At 39.7% G+C, this 16,878-nt stretch overlaps 1 protein-coding gene and 1 long non-coding RNA gene across 10 annotated transcripts in view; one reads left to right on the top strand and one right to left on the bottom strand.

Annotated features, from left to right (window-relative positions):
* The window catches only part of LOC141411481 (uncharacterized), a 58,592-nt gene extending 52,245 nt beyond the window's left edge, over nucleotides 1-6,347 (bottom strand). Inside the window, exon 1 of the long non-coding RNA XR_012436270.1 lies at nucleotides 5,845-6,347. This is a non-coding gene — a long non-coding RNA (uncharacterized lncRNA). The remainder of the gene's footprint in view (nucleotides 1-5,844) is intronic.
* Fry (FRY microtubule binding protein) overlaps nucleotides 1-16,878 on the top strand; it is a 424,076-nt gene that overhangs the window by 204,580 nt on the left and 202,618 nt on the right. The window contains exon 1 of one of the 9 annotated variants that reach the window (XM_074043593.1): nucleotides 3,485-3,926. The exons of the other annotated variants lie outside the window; for them this stretch is intronic. Coding sequence (XP_073899694.1) covers nucleotides 3,866-3,926 — 61 coding nt within the window. The 5' untranslated portion in view covers nucleotides 3,485-3,865. Of the gene's footprint in view, nucleotides 1-3,484; nucleotides 3,927-16,878 lie in introns of those variants that run through there. 9 annotated transcript variants of the gene reach the window in all.

Genomic DNA, 16,878 nt, shown 5'->3' with positions numbered 1-16,878 from the left:
AGGAAAAATGTTTTGGAGAAAAATGTTTAGAGTATTTCTAGGACATTAACTTCTCTCACTTCTTGTTAACATAGAAAGAATCCCTCTGCAAGGCTGGGTTAAGGGCACCTGACAATTTCCCAGAGAATGGGTGATTCTTGGTCAAAGTGAACCTCTGTGGAGACTCAGTCCATCTGTGCACGCCGTGTTACCAGTGGCTTGTTTCCAGAGGCTCACACCTTGTGCCAAAACAAACCAGCTTTTTCCTAGAGGCTATCCTGGTAAATATTTTCAGGTTGCATTTGTTTGCCGCATGTGTCTTTCGGTAAGGGCATGCTTGGCAAATGCTACCTGCATCTAGCAGCCTGTTGGAAAATGAGTACTTCCCAACACAATGGCACATTGTCTTTTAGGGCTTCTTTGCCCTTCCTACAGTATCCTCAGGGCAGGGGGCAAGGCTGCAGGTTGCTCAGGTTGTGCTCCCTCCTTAAAAGGCAGGCAGCCTCAGAGGTCCCTTGGTTTTGAAAGATTAATTTGTGAATGAATATATTCGGTACTAAGTTATGTCATGGAAAAATAGTGAAAAGATATTTTTTAGGCACTGATATATACTGTGAATTGCATAGTTCCATGATGAGAGTTTAACACTTGTGTCTACTGAATTTCTAGGAAAATTAACATGTATGTGATTGTACAAATAAAATGTAAGCACTTTGTTGTTGAATATTTCATCAAGCATACCGCAGACTGGTTCTAAAACCTGAGTTTTGAAGAGGAATGTTGAGTTTATAAGATCAATGATAAGCTTACATTTCTTCTCACTTTAGGGTTTTGATTTATATAGGTAGTGTTACAATGTGATCATTTTAAATATTGACTTTTCCTTTGAGCTGGTAAATATTTATTGAGTTGGTGTGTAAGGGATGTTTCCTGCTTCCCACAACATCATAGACTCTAAGTCATAGTGGGTAGACTGTAAGTTGAAGTACAGTATAAATTCTAAGTGGGTAGAATCCAGTGGGTTCTATTTAAAGAGAGTTCACATGAAAATAGAGGGTAGGTAAGCAGGATCTAACTTCATGCTTCTAAGTTGCTCTCTGTTAGCCAGTAGCCTAACAACACACCTTCCAGAAAACAGTGAGATAAACTAAATGCTCTCAGGAACTACCTTGCAGTTCCTAATAAGCCCATGGTAGTGGAGGCATTGGGTTTAATTTTCATTTAACAATATTTGCAGTCATGCTACCAGGCCACAAAGCAGAAAGAAAATTTTTATGAATATTAGATTAACTGTTAAAAAAAAACCCAACTTTAAAATCATTGTTCAGTTAATATTTAAGGGTTATTATAGAACTATCAATTAAACATGCCAACAATCCATTTTACTTTTCTTTATTAAATGTGGATTACATTAGGGTAGCTTAAAATACATAACATTTACTTAGAATCATTAGAATGCAAGTGATCAATGAATAAATTTCTCCCTGTCTAGATGTTCAAACCCTTGAGGTATCAAAGTATTTCAGCTTAACGATTTGGAATAAGAGTTTTTTTGTAAAATGCATTTCACTATTCTCTCTGAGTTTGTAGTGTAGAATACTGTACACCATGTCTAGAAGAATTTGTATCATCAGGAAGTATATTAATTATTAAAGATTCTGTAATATAATGTATTGCAGAATATTGCTACCTTTAGGATTCTTGATATGTAAAGACCTAGTTCATTGTATACTAAAATATCCTTAGGCTGGCATCTTTTGTGAGTTTTAAGTCTGCTTTTTGTTGTTTTCTGATATCACTATCAGTATTAGCCATTAGCTGACAGCTTCATATTGTCAGCAAGCCTGGTTTTATTAGCCTTCCCCTAATGATAATTTTTTGCTTTTAATCTGAGGAACATTGGGGTTGGGAGACAAGATTGTCAGAATTAGAAAACAGGCTCTAAGTGGGGCTGGGCCAGGTGAGGTGGAGGCATCAAAGAAGTCACTTTTTGGAAGTCAACTAGACTTTGGATACGTGAAATTTCCAGGTTAAAAAAAAATATTAGAGAGTGACTCTTAAAAATGCATACAAAGACAAAAACTCTAAGGCTACTATTGTTCCATTCTAATTCTTATTAAGGGAAAATGCCAGAATGAAAATTAGCAAGTGTATTGACACTGAAGACTTATGTGAATGGCCTTGGGCAGTCTTATATTTATTTGCTTTCAACTCTAACATAGATGCTGATGCCTACCTTTTAAAGTTATTGTGAAGACTTAATGAAATAACATTTGCAAAGTGCCTTACATGGTCTGAATCAACTTCAGTGCCTCCACAGTTCATTTTTCTACTATTTTTTTTCCTTTCACTTAAATGTTGTTTGGTAATTGTATCTCTAAAAAGAGAAAAAAAATACATCTTTTTTTATATGTCTGCAAGACTGTTTTAAGTAATGTTCTGTTATAACTTGAATGATAGTATCATCACTTGCTAGTCTAATAATAGCACTAGAGTTAAGGCTAACAGGACAAATTCTCACTTGGTTCTCAATTCCAATTTAGATAAAGAACAAGACTGAACCCTATTCCTCTAAAAACAGATACCTCTGTAGGCACACTGTTATCTGAGAATTGCTTTGAATTCTTTAGTAAAGTGTAAGCAAGTGCCACATTGCAACCACAGTCAGCTCTTCAAAAAGGCAATCTAAGTCCCAAATGTGGGGACACAGGGGGATCAGGGAGCATCATTGCTGGCGCTTAGCTCTCCAGAATCACTTTAAGTGTTCATTTTTCTAATTTGTACGTTATTTTCCTTCCTGTGAAAAGCTGCAGTTCATCAGTCAATTCTCCTTCCATGCTGTTTTGTAATTTCAACCTACATTGCTAAAGAAAAACCTTCAATTATCCCGTGTAAGTCAAGAATAGAAAATTACTTGGGTTCTGCTCTTCACAGCTGTATTTGTGAGAAAATAGATTTTTATTGACCCTCGTAGAATACTGGTCAGAAATAATGCTATTGGAAGATCAATTAATTCCACTTCTGTTTTTAAGTAACTTTGCATTTTCTCTCCCAATCTCCTCAGTAGCCTACACCTGCTTTCTTTTGATGATAGCACACTTAACCTTGGCTAATATTGGCTCCTCTTTGGTTTTATACATTAAACTTTTATCAAGTCAGTCTGGGCTGTGTCTTTTAAAATGATATAGTTCTAGATTTGAATCAAATCACTTTTCTTTACAAGTTATGTCAACAGATGTTCAATGTTTCATTTTCCTTAAGGGTGTATGGTTTCTCACTGACTCTTGGCTTCAAATAGGAATTCTCTGCCTTTGGTTTTGTCTGGAAGAATATAAGCTGTTTAAAGCTGTTTGTACTAGTGGCCAAGAACCCCTAGTTCCCAAAGCAACAGTTTATCACCCACCAAGTGCATCTTTGCCCTTAGATTTCTCCAGTACAGGAACCCAGCAGCAGCCAGCGGTGTAGCACGTGCATTCAGTCTACAAGGCTGCTTATGACACTGTGTGGGTCGGGCTCGTGCTCCTGGAGTGCTTTGAGCAGCTTTGCGAATCTGTCAGCATAGTATGTTCTTGTGGTTAAATATAGACATACGGGCACCCTGTGAGTTGTAGGTCACTGTCTTACTGTGCAGCTAAAAATTGTCCTATTGGTATGAACAGTCTGCCTGGGACGGAAGGCCTGCTTTAGTTTGTCTTCCACTGTAGGTTTTTTGCACCTGACTAAAAATACACCTGGGACCAGAAATATAAGAGCCCTACCTTGTGGCTGAGACACTCATGGTGGCAGTGAGCACCAGCACCATGGAGCCCATCATTATGGTTTTTTGCTGTGGAACATAGTCTGCGTAGCCGTCCCAGACTGTTAGTTTGGGTTTCTTTTGAGGCTCATGGAGATTACAACAGCTTGCTGGAGACGATCCTGTGTGATCAGCTTCATCAAAGGGCTTGGTAGGTGTGAAAGACTGCTGTGTGTGTGTGTGTGTGTGTGTGTGTGTGTGTGTGTGTAATGTAATGGCGAGTTGGTAATCAAATGCTGAATGTGGGAGAGTCTCCTCAAGGTTCCCATGGATGGGGGTGGTTTACAGCTCTATGCAGGGATTGACTTAGAATGTCTTGTTGAGAGCCAGGAGCATGGCCTGTTGGGTCTTACACTGAGAATGTAGTATCTCGGGGTAAGATTTCCTCCTTTTTGTATATGAGTCTGTGAACCAGTAGCCGTGATGTAATGGAAATTTTCTGTGCACTCAACTTTCACTAAAAGATTTCATATGACTGCACTGGAAATTTGCTGACCTGTAAAAAGAGTTCACATGTATTTGAAAAATAGCACATACTATGGAATTTGATATTATAGCAGAGGTTTTGATATTATGGAAGGTTTTATGTTTGATATCTTCTAAATGTTAATGTAAATCCCCTTGTTTGTTTCATTTTCAACATGGCAATTAGCCAAAATTCAGCAATTTTTCCTTTGCTTCTGGCTTAATCTTCCCTAACATTTAAAAAATAAAATGTTTTGCTTTGTTGATGAATTTAAAAAACAGGGTACCATGTGTTAACCATCATTAAATGTGTCTAAACTGCATGCCACTGTTTTTCCTTTATCAGAGGAACGGTGCTGTTACATTAGTTCTGGTCTAACATTTTAAACACTATTGCACAACAGCTCCAAAAAATTAATGAGAAACAACCCCACAGCAGAGTTCATTCTGTGCATCTGGGATATTGACTGTTTAACTTCTTACTTAACAGAGGCAGGAAAAGTTCGTTTGTAAGTGATAAAGGCTCAGCATATTGGTCGGATAGAGGAGAAACATTTCGTTTATTAAAAATCTGACAGACTGAATTACTTGTTAATAATTCCACTGTACCATCACTAATGAAACTATTAGATATTTGCCTATGATAGCATTCTGTGTCTAGGAATAAAACCCTTATTAGTTATTATTTTGCCTCTTACTTTTGTGGTCTATAGAATATGGTTTAGGGAAGTTGTTTTTCCTCTGGAAAAAAATGTTTAATGTAGAACAAGCATATAAATTAAATGATAAACCTTTTGGCTTCAGGTATTTGAAAAAAATATTGTAACATAATAGGACTCCTGTGAAATGCTTGCTATTTCTATTCTGTGGCATTTCTTATAGGTATTTCTGACCCTTAGCTATGTTTCACCTGAATAGCCTACTCCTGGGTGTCACCAGCTACACCCCTTTTACACCTGTTGGTGTTTTTGAGACAAGGTGTTGCTGTGTAGCCCAGGGTAGCCTTGCCACCCTCCCGCCTCAGCCTCCCAGTACTGGGATTACAGCTATGCACCATCCTGCCAGCTCACCCATTGCTTTTCTTACTCATAATATAGAAGCTTTACTTTTAGAAGTGATCAGTAACAGCCAGTCGGTTTCAGTAACTTGGTAGATTTTTTTGCCATCTTAGATTATAAACTTACAGGCATGTATTAAGTGAATTTTAGTCATTGTAAATTTTTAAAAGTATTTAAGAAATTAATGAGACCTAAAATATAAATATAGCTAGCATCTATAGAAAAAAAGTCTGTGTGAACCAGAAATTTATTAAATATTTCAGTGCTGATAAAATCAAATACTAACCACAACATAACAGATTTCATTTATTCTGTTAATGCGTCGATCAAACGTTTATGAGCACTGGAAGCCCCTCTGACGATACATTCATGTTTATTACGTGTATGACATAATGCATTCATCTCTGTTATGCCTACACGTGTGTGTTACTCTGTATGTTTTATACTACAATGCGTATTATAACATATGCTATATCTATATATAGGTATGTAATTTTATGGTACAGCATATTATATTAACAAAGACACATGAAAGATTAGACTCACCTTCAAATCACTCCTCACATGATGTAATCCCCAAAGCAGTCCTGGAGGGGTTTGAAGCCTTTGTTGTCAAGATGTGGCAGCTGCTGGCACTGGTCTCGTGGCGAGTTCCCATATACTCAATTCAGCCTGCCAGTCTTCAGCATCCCGTTATGTTGGGTCTCTGTATAATGTGCCCACCAATCCCACTATAAAATATCACCACTGGGGTCTTTCACTTGCCCTTGAAGCTTGACTTAAATACAGGTCTAATAAAATGGTTCAAGAAGCTGATTTGTCATTTCTAGCAGGCCTCAGGTAATAGTCTGTGAGTGACTGCAGTGCCCCTCAGCCTTGAAAGCCTCTTGACTGTGACCCACAGTAAGTAACACATTCTGTACTGAGACTCAGGACAGACAGGCAGACAGACACACACACACACGTAGACACAGCCAGACTGCAAACAGAAGCTTCTTGAATCAGGGCCTACCCTCTCTGTGTGTGATGCCATCACTCTCATGCTTTCCCTTCTCATATTCCCCACTGTGTTTCTTCACTTGGCTGGTCAACGTTCACTAAATTGGCCCCACACTCTAGTAATGGGCACAACCTGCACTTTGACAGACTCTGCTTTAAAGAATTCATGAGCCAGGTATTTCCAATATACCACGAGTCGCATTCTCAGCTGAAATGACATGCTGTCATCCTTGATATTTCTACTTTATTTGTCAGTGAGTATTGCTTGATTGTAGAAATAGGTCTCCTAATAGTCCCAATATGAACCTTGAGTCGAATGCAGGATTTCTAAGCTGGAGACAATTCATGACCTTGTACTTACTTCCTAATGCTTCCTTACTTCTTAATGCAGCAAAATATTTATTGAGAACTGAATGTTAAGCCTTGGACTGTGCTAGAAGGTGAGGATACAAAAGGAACAAGACGCTTAAGTGTAGATGGGTAGACAGATAGAGGCCACGTACATAATGTCATAATATGTCAAGAGGCAGCCAGAACTCTGGGAGGCAGATTGTTAGAGTAGAGAATCTAGGAGTCAGCACAGCCTCCCATAGAACAAGAAGGAAGCAAGCAGTGAGCCATCATGACATTCTCCCCTTCTGTAATTCCTGCAACTCTCAGGGCCCTGTCTCTTCTGCCCTGATGGCTTCCCTAACTGTATCTATCGTCAGTTATTTCTAGCTCTCACCATCAGTGTCACCATCCCAGAGGATTCAGCCCTGGCATCACAGAGCTGTGTCCCCTGTTCCCCTCACTTAGCAGCCTGTGTAGCATTTCCCATCTTGCTGTTATGTGTCTATGTGTGTTTATGATGGAGTGCTTGTCTCCCTGCAGACTTTGGGCTACGGAAGGGCAGAGGCCAGGCCTGGTTTGCTCCCCAACAGATAGCACAAGCATTTGGAGTAGAGTAGCCTTCAGTAAATATTTGGTGACTAAATAAAAGAACAAATGAATAAATAACTGTGTTCCTAAACTCATGTGTTCTTCCATTGGCTGTTTAACCTTTGTTCAACCTTGTGGCATCTTATGACTGAATGTATAAAATTTTAAATCTTTCAAACTGTGTTTTTAAAGTCTACATTTGTATTCTCTGTAGAATTTTGCAGGATGCCTTGTGTGTACTAGGGCCCCAGTGAAAGTGATTTATTTAATGAATTGATTAATCACATTCATAGACTTCTGAAAGGACCCAGCACACATCATAACACAAGTATGATAAAGGATGCCTGTGTTGGCAGTACCCCTCCCGCTGTTGTGCTTGCTGGTTGTGGGAAGTATGAATACTCCCAGACTGCACTGCTCAGTCCAGCTCTTCATTATGTAGCAGGCTGTAGTATTTGAACCCTTAGTGAATGCTCTTGAACTCTCAAGTCCATGTGACCTGAGATGGAATTCAGATGGGATTCAATTCTCTTTTTTCCAAATTGAGGTTCTAAAATAGCACTCCTTCATCATTACCAACATAAGATACAGGAAACTTTTTAGAAATGAATCTGATTTATTTATTTTTATTTTTTGAGACAAGATCTCACTATGTAGCCTAAGCCAGCCTACAACTCACTACATCACCCCATCTGCCTCAAACTCACAATTCTCCTGTATTAGCTTTCTGAGTGCTGGAATTACAAGCGTGTACCGCCATGCCTGGCTCATGTATTCTTTTTTAACATTGCATTTTATTATGAAGTATTTTAAGCACAAAAGGAAAAAAAATTATATTATACAACGTAGTATCATTCAGATTCAATAGTTAACAAAATTTAGTTGTATTTGGCTTATTTATGCCTTTTTATTAAAGTATTTTAGATCAAATGTAGATATTTCATGAAGTCCCTATAATCAGTGTGTATTCTAGAAAATATAGATTTTTTTTTAAATTTATCCACAATGTTATCATACCTCACAAAATTATCCATAATGCTTTGGTATCACCTAATATCCAGTACATATTCAAATTTTTTTGTTTGTTCGTTTCATATTTTGGTGGCACTGGGGTTTGAATTCAGGGCCTCACACCTGCTAGGCAGGTGCTCTTAACACCTGAGCCATTCTACCAGCCCTCAGATTGTTTTTTTTAATTCATATGTGCATACAATGTTTGGGTCATTTCTCCCCCCACCCCTACCCCCTCCCTTACCACCCACCCGCCCCCTTCCTCTCCCCCTTACCCCCTCAATAACCAGAGGTTTTTTTATCATCAAAAAATGTCTTAACAATTGCTTTGCTTGAATCAGAATTCAGATAAGTCCCTACATTACATTCGGTTGTTATATATCCTGAATCTCCTTTACTCATCTTCCCTGCTTTTAATCTATTCCACTGACTTGTAGAAATTGGTACACTTGTCTTATAGAATGAATCTATGTGTGAATTTTCTCTTGCTTCCCTATGGTGACATTTAACTTCTATCTATATCCCCATTATTTCATCTCTAATGTTTTAAAATCTTGATGATCGTAGACACAGGGTACAATACACAAGTCCATCTCTGCTGTAATGCTGAAGTCATTTCTGTTCTGTTACTGAGAGTCTAAATACCATGCTGTCGCTCCCAGGTATACATACCCAACAATTTTCAGTTGTTTCCTGCCACAGGTAGGAAGATTTAGGAAAGTGTCATGAGTCCATATTCTAAAAAAGCTTCTTAAACACCTTAATTATGATAACATATCTCAGCAGGAGACAGATCTTGCATGCTTTCTTTATTGGGAAAGGACAACATGACAGGATTTCGGTTCCATTTGTCTAAGATGTAGGAGCTTTCTGTTCCAATAGGTACCTTCTACAGCAAGCAGCAAGCAGAGTGGCTCAAGGGGTCAAGTAAGTATGAGGCCATGAATTCAAACCCTAGTACCATTAAAAAAATTTTTAGTTTCCAACAGGTAACTAAATTCCTACCTTCTTCTAAATTACTACCTTCTTTTATTCTACTCATTTTATGGGCAGTCATTTTAAAGTTTGTGTTGTCCCTCCAACAAGTCTTAAAAAAAATCCCTAGCGTACAAAACAATATCAAATCAACATTTGTCTTGGGAACCTAGTGGCTCCCATTAGCCCCCAAAGAAAGTCCACACTCACTGACTTGCCATTCGAGACTTTAATAACAGGGAAAATTTAAAATAAACATTTTATAGGACTTCAGTTTCTCATGTGTGTTCTTCTTTAATTACTCAATCTACACAAATATTGTATTTTGGAGTTGAAAGTTTAGATCCTAGAATATCAAGCACAGTTATTCAATTGATTATACCAGATTCTGTGCTGAGTGCTTGGGATACAGACAAGACATAGTCCTGGTCTTGAAGACTCTCCAGTGCATTGGGGAAGACAAAGCCTGAGCATACATGGTAAGGTAGGGATGTGTGGTGAGAAGGAAACACTTGCCATTCCCTCCACCCAAGTTCTCCCTTTCCCATCTCCATGTACCAGAGTTTTACCTGGCCTTTATAATTCTTCTTATTCTTCTTTTTAATGATACTGGGGTTTGAACTTGGGGCCTCACGCTTGTTTGGCAGTCACTCTACCACTTGAGCCACTGTGCCAACCCCTACCTGGCTTTTAAGACCTGGGTCAGATGCCACCTGTTGCACAGTGTCTGCCTACTCTGACCCAGTACAGAGACTAGGTAATAGCACAGAGTTTGTGAAATGCAAACACTCAGCACAAAATATGTTTTTTAAAATGTTAAATGTTAAAGTGAGTTTTTAGGTTACAGGCAGGAGTAAAGACAGTTTTCCTCGTTTGTCTATCTGCAGTTTTGTGAGTTTCTAATCCTAAAAGGTAAATGGACCAGAGAAGAGAAGCAGAAAGCTTGGGATATTTGTAAACCTTTCTTTCTAGAAAGGACAGATGATAGACTCACTAGTGCATGTTAATTCAAGGGAAGGTGAATGTTAATTACTCAGCGTTTTGATTGTGAACATTTTGAACAAGTAAGACATTTTCAGTGCATATTTTTATGTAATCACGGAATGTTGGAGCTCAAAAGCACAATCTGCCCCATCCGCTTTATGGATGTCAGGTAGGACACTGAAGCCCAGCCGGTGCCAGTTCCTACCCCAAGACCGTGCAGAACTGAGACCTTCGGCTCCTCATTCAATGCCCTTTCCGCCATACTTTGCCTATGAAGCATTAACTTCACTAGTTACTGAGCGTGTCAGTTTTGTTGTAGGCTAATGAAGTTGAAGGAATTTTGTTAAGTGGATTAATTGCCCTCCTTTGCTTTCCTATTTATTTATATCTGGGGTCAGTGTCCAAGCACTGGCATCACCAGGGAGCTGGTTAAAATGCAAACTCTCCAGTCCAGAGAGGTGGCTCAAGTTTGTAACCACTCAGGAGGCAGAAGCAGGAGGATCAAGAATTTCAGGCCAGCCTGAGCTACACAGTGAGACCCTGTCTCAAATAAAACAAAACAAGCCAGATAAAGAAATACAAACTCTGACACTAAATCAGGGACCAGCCATCCAGGCGAACCCAATGTGCTAAGGATTCTGAGCACAAACAATTCACATTGTGACAAGTCTACAAAGCTTTTTCAAAGTTAACATCAGAAAATTCAAGGGCTCGTCCAAATGATCACAAAGTTTGAATTCATGGAGTTCAAATGAATGAGATTTTGCTGCAGAAAATGAGCAAGTATAGGAAGATAACAGGAAGGAGGAGAAAATGAGAGACAGGAAGGCAGGAGAGCCCTGGAGGGACACTTGAGGAGAGCTCAGTTCTCTTAGGGAGAAAGAGGAAGTTGAAAATCAGGATTATCCTGCCTCTAGCAGGTTATTCGATCTCCTTTTAGTGAGAAAGGACCTTGAAATGTCACTGTAACCTCATCTTTCTTTGCTGGCAGTTCTTGGCAGACATTCTTTTGGACTCTGATGACAGTACCTACTTTGAAAACAGGGGGATGTTCATGTAATTGCATCTTAGCAGATGACAGACACTTATAAAAGCAGTCACTCAGGTGTTGCTGTCATTTCTCTAAGATAGAATACAGGAAGGCTTAGGGAAAGAGAAAACAGGGCAGTGACTTGATGCTGATTTTCCCCTACTGAACTGCTTCACTGTGTATTCTCAGGGAAGTCCACAGGCACACTAAAGAAAGCAGAGAACTCTGCCTTTAGGCGTGCTCGTTCCTGGTTAGGACAACCGGCAGTTAGAGGGGTTCTCATCAGTGTTTCTAGAAAAGAATAGTGTGGATCTTTCTAGGGAATGTCATTAGTCAGATTTCAGGTATTTTTCTGGATCCTCAGTACTAGATGGCAACCTGGTAGGAGGGACCTTTACGTCCTGATATGGTAGTATTTCTAGAAAATGTCCAGCTATAGAAGTCTATAGGAAATCTCACTCTCCAAACCACAGCATTTATATTTTATTTTCACCCACTGAAGTCTCAACAGTAACTTGATCCTCAGCAAAACCCATGGTAAGGGGACTTACTTTATTCAGTCTTCATCAGAAGCAGTGGGTGTTACAGAATCTGCAGATTCTTTTCCTCCTCACAAATAACCAAACAGTTCTAGAGGAGGCAGAAAATTTTATTCAGTGGCCAATGATTAAAGAAGGGAGCTCAGGCTATAAGGGTACCTGCTCCCCCAGCAGGTCTGGGCTTTGCGTTTTTATGAGAACTGAGTTATGAGGCTGATGGCACAAATGCTGTCATTACAGCTTTCCATGGGAAGGAGAGGAATTTCCAGACACCAGGGTGCTACCTCTTGTCTTCTCTAATTTGGGAGTGGTCTGATCTGTCATGACACCTGTGGGTGTGTTTACCATTATAATGAGATTGTAATGAACCCAAGATCATATGGTGTGTCTAGCCTGGCACTTAAACCACATTGAGCCAGTCTAGAGCATGTGCTGCCCTCCCCCTCCCCTTGGGAACCTGGGGATCTGCGATAGCTTCACGGTTGGCATCTGGGAGCATGTGGTTGTCAACATCCAGATTTTAACTTTTGCAAGCAAGCAGCATAGCTGACAGGACAGAAGGCTGTTAGTAATTTTGGAGTTAGTGTGGCAACACTGGTTTATTTTAAAACACAGAGGTAGGAAAAAAATTTTTAAATAAAATAAAAGGGTGAGAATCTTTCATGATACCACTTACCAGCAAATGATGAATGAATAAAGAAATGTGTTGCATATAATGGAATACTATTTAGCCCTAAAAAGGAAGAAAAATTTTGAGTGTGCACCAGCTGTATGAACCTTGAAGACTTTATGCTAAATGAAATAAGACAATCACAGAAGGACAGAATTGCATGATTCTACTTAGACGAGGTATCTACAACAGGCAGATTCCTAAAGTCCAGAAATCATGGTGGTGGCTGCCAGGGGCTAAGGGAGGGGAAATGGGCATTTGTTAATCCAGGAGCATAAGATGCATAGGCTTTAGAGGACAATTTGTGCCTATAGTCAACAAAAATCTATTCTACACTTAAAATTTTGTCACAAGAGTAGATCTCATGTTAAGTGTTCTTACCACAGGAAAATGAAAATTGTTTAAAATACATTTAAAAAAATAAATACAGCCAGGTGCCAGTGGCTCACACATGTAATCCTAGCTACTCAGGAGGCAGTTATCAGGAGGACTGCGGTTCAAAGGCAGCCCAGACAAACAGACCCTACCTCAAATAAACCCATCACAAGAAAGGGCTGGTGGAGTGGCTCAAGGTGTAGGGCCTGAGTTCAAATCCCAGTATCTAAAAAAAAGAAAACAGATATAGGAAGCTTACCAGATCCGCTGCCAAGCACAGATCCTGGTTTATCTGCTCTGTGACCCTGGGCAAGTCACCCACCTTGTTTGTAAAAGGGAGCTTGTTAGGCCTCCTAGGATTATGTTAAGGATGGAAAATTACATTAAAGGTTAACGGCATCTAGAGATGTCTTGTGGACCCTAAAATTTGAAGGAACGCAATGTGGTAACTATAGAAGACCTAATCCATAAAAATGGGAAGAGCATTTCATATCATCAGAATTTTGTGGAAATTAATTAATCGGAAGTTAATGTGTCTTTGGATAAATTTTTCTCCTAAGGCAGAAATTGCTTCTGGGTATTTTTTACCCAATAATATTCTTTTCTTGCCTGCTTTAAAATGTAGCAAACTGTTTAATAAGTATCCATCATTTCATTAAGCAATCTTTTCCTATTGCTTAAACAAATTGTTTTTTTCTCGCCCCACATTTTCCATTTCTTAATATTACTCTTCAGAGGAAAATAATTTCTATCATGTTTGAAGGGTTGTTTTGTTTTCACCTTAATTTTCTCTTCCTAATTCCTAGGGCCTCTGGTCATTTTGAGAATTTGTAGTACCTTTAAAGTGCTGTTGCTTAGATACCCTCATAAACACACTAGTGGACACCTTACATTGTTCTGTACACACTGGGATATACTCAGTCCTGCGTCATCCTCGGTTATGCTTTGTGAAATAGTCCTGAAATGGGCCGTAAACAAAGTAAGTCTGGCAGGAACAGAGGACTTGGGGTTGGGGCTACAGTGTGTTCTACAGAAAGATCCCAGTCCTCAGTAAAAACAGGGTTTATCCCCAGCACCTGCAAGGTACTGACAACTGGCAGGAATAATAATTTCTATCTAACTATGAACAATGAAATCTTACAAGTTTACTCCTTAGTTGAAAGATAAAGTTACATTGATATTTAGAAGTAAATTTGTTTAATCAAACCCCTCCAATTCTAGGAAGAGTACTATTTTATTTTTAAGCAAGGATTTATTTTAGTATGACAGGATAAAGTGGGGAGAGAAAGGAAGAAGCATTACACAGGAAATGGGAGTAGACTCCATGAGTATCTGTTTTGCATGGTTGGCTGCCACATGTGTCTGGGACTCTTCTTTTAAAAAGTGGGGGAGGGACACCATTTTTTATTTCAAATGCCCCGGGTCAGATTCTAGTAATGAGTGCATCAGAAAAAGCAGTAAAAGCACTGAGTGTTTTGTAAAAGTGGCTCTGTGCTTACCTGTGACTGCAAACTGGGGAAAAGCAGGTGAAATATCCCTGTGGTCAGAGAGTGTGCTTTGTGAAGAGAGGTGGAAGCACACACTTGGTGGGCATTTTGATTCATGACCTTCACAAGATGAAGGCATGACACATGGATAAGGGAACAAAGCAGGAAGAGCAGATCCTGCCTTGCCAAGTGTGCCTGGATTTTCTTAGACTCCACAAGCAGCTTCCATCCCCCTCCGTGGCAGCTCCAAACTGTAGCATCCAAACGGCTTTGCCCACGTCTAGGAGAGCAGGTTCCTCTAGCCACTTACTGTGCTTCATTTCCCCTTTTCCTTTTAGACTGTACTGCAGTCTGATATAGAGTGTGTGTGTGTGTGTGTGTGTGTGTGTGTGTGTGCGCGTGCATGCATCTCATGAAACCACTGGTTCTGTTACCAAGCTGGGTATAACGCAGACCCATCAGGGTAAAACCATCATCCATGTCCACCATCATCTTTCCACAGTGCCTAGAACAGGGCCTGAAACCTCAGTCCTCATTAAGTAAATGCTGGTTGAAATGAATGAGTGAGTGAGTGAGTTAGTGATAACCTCTGATGAGAGATAGAATTACTTCTTGGAAAATCTGACCAAGAAAACCAGCTGCTTTCCTGTCTGTTAACCTCTGGGGTCTTACAGTGGGAAACTTAGGCTGGCATTTCCTTTCTTTTCAGCATCATAATAAAAACGTACCAAAATTGTGGAGGGGTATTTGTATTGGTCTCTGCAGATAGGATGTTAGACACTCCTAAAAATGTTGGTACCTTAGAGAAATTATACTGAAGACCTGAAATATGAGTTAGTGACACCAGGGAGTGGGGGCAGCAGGGATAGTCATAATATTCATGTTCAAAAAATTATCACTTGTGGTCAGACATAGATCTAATGAAGAAGAAATGAATGGCCTAAAACAGACTTCTTATAAACTAAAGAATGGATCCTACTTGATATAAAATATAGAGACCCAATGAAAGAGGAAGAACATCTGAAGCAATTCAGCAAAAATTAATAAGTATAACCGGTACTTAAAAACTGCTTTTGCTAAAAGCACAGACTTCACTTTGGGCCTGCAAATTGTCCAAAGGATAACTAAAAGCAGGATAAAATATCTGCATCACACCTCCATTTTGCACCTGTCTCCTTTGCTCTGAGCCATTCTCTCCTGCAGTCAGTTTGAATTCCAGATCAGAACTGACTACTCCTCCCCCACCCCCAATAACTTTCTTATCATGACAAAGCCCCACCTGGTCATGAAAAACAGGACCACACTTTTGGCCAGGACGACTGGCCTCCTGCCCCAATTCTTCTTTTATTCAAACCTAAAGCTAATGTCTATACCCTAGTAGATGGGCTGAAATGCTTATCTCCTTTCTCTGACCTTCACCACTACTTGTCTCTGTAATTGGTGTATTAGAGCAAGTGGCAAAACCTGACTTGTTGGAACCCTGGAGTTGGGCCTTTGGTTACAATCTGAACAAAATTTAGGATAAAAGCCATAACAGGACACCAGTAAAACTATGGAAGACAAAAGAAGGAATTGGGATATAAATGACAGGGCTGGGTGTGGTGGTGAATTCTGTAATCGCAGTACCTGGGAAGGTGAGGAAGGAGGAATCTCAAGTTTGAGACCAGCCTGGGCAAATAGCAAGTTCTAGACCAGCCTGGGCTAGATAGCGAGACCCTGTCTCAATACTGTCCCCACCCCACCCCCCAAAAAAGTTAAAGAGAAAATATATAGAGAAGGCAAATTTCAAAAGAATTCAGTAATTAGAAACCTAGCTATTAAGTGAGTTTCCTCTCCACCCACTATAGCCCCAGGAATACTGGTTGTAAATATTAATTTCTATGGAAATTGAGCTTTTTAAAAAAATTTTGTTGTATATCTTGGAAATTGAGTTCTTAAGTGAAAATGGAAAGATGGGATGAAGAAGGAGAGGAGCACAAAGGCAGATGGAGTTGAAGTTAAAAAATCTGCAGCATGGATGCCTCTGAGCTATACAGTTAAATATAGCTAAGATGGTAAATTTTGTTATGTATACTTTTTCACAATTTAAAAATATCTATTTTTTAAGTCATAGCAAAAAATTTAAGTGGGTGAAATTTTTTAAACAGCAAATTAAAACTGTTCCTTAGATAAATATTTGTGAGGGCTAGATGCTATAGGTAACCCTGTCTGGATCCTTCCATTGTGAGGGAGCCATATTTGCGGATGACTGCCTCCTGCCTGGACAACTGGGTGGTGCTGGAAGGCAGGGCCCAGCCTCAGCCAAGTCGGGGAGGGGATGTTAACCTGGGCCCTGGAGGGCAGGCAGCCTTGCTGAGCAGGCTAAGTCAAGAGCAAGGAGAGCACCCCAGGCAGAGAGGCGGCCATTCAGCCACTGCCCGTGTTTGCAAAGCTGGCAAATGAAGCTGAAGTGTGGCTGCTCCTCCATCCTTCTTTTGTTTTATTTTGTTTTTGTTTTTTTTAATCGATCAAAAACAATTCAGACCTTAGGAAGAAATATACGGAATTCCTGAGAGCTGGATTCTGCGGGGTGGTGAGTTTGTCCCTTTT

The sequence above is a fragment of the Castor canadensis genome, chromosome 10 (genome assembly GCF_047511655.1).
Source record: "Castor canadensis chromosome 10, mCasCan1.hap1v2, whole genome shotgun sequence".
NCBI lineage: Eukaryota > Metazoa > Chordata > Mammalia > Rodentia > Castoridae > Castor > Castor canadensis.
Note: the sequence above shows the minus strand (reverse complement) of the source record. Positions and strands in the feature narration are given on the sequence as shown.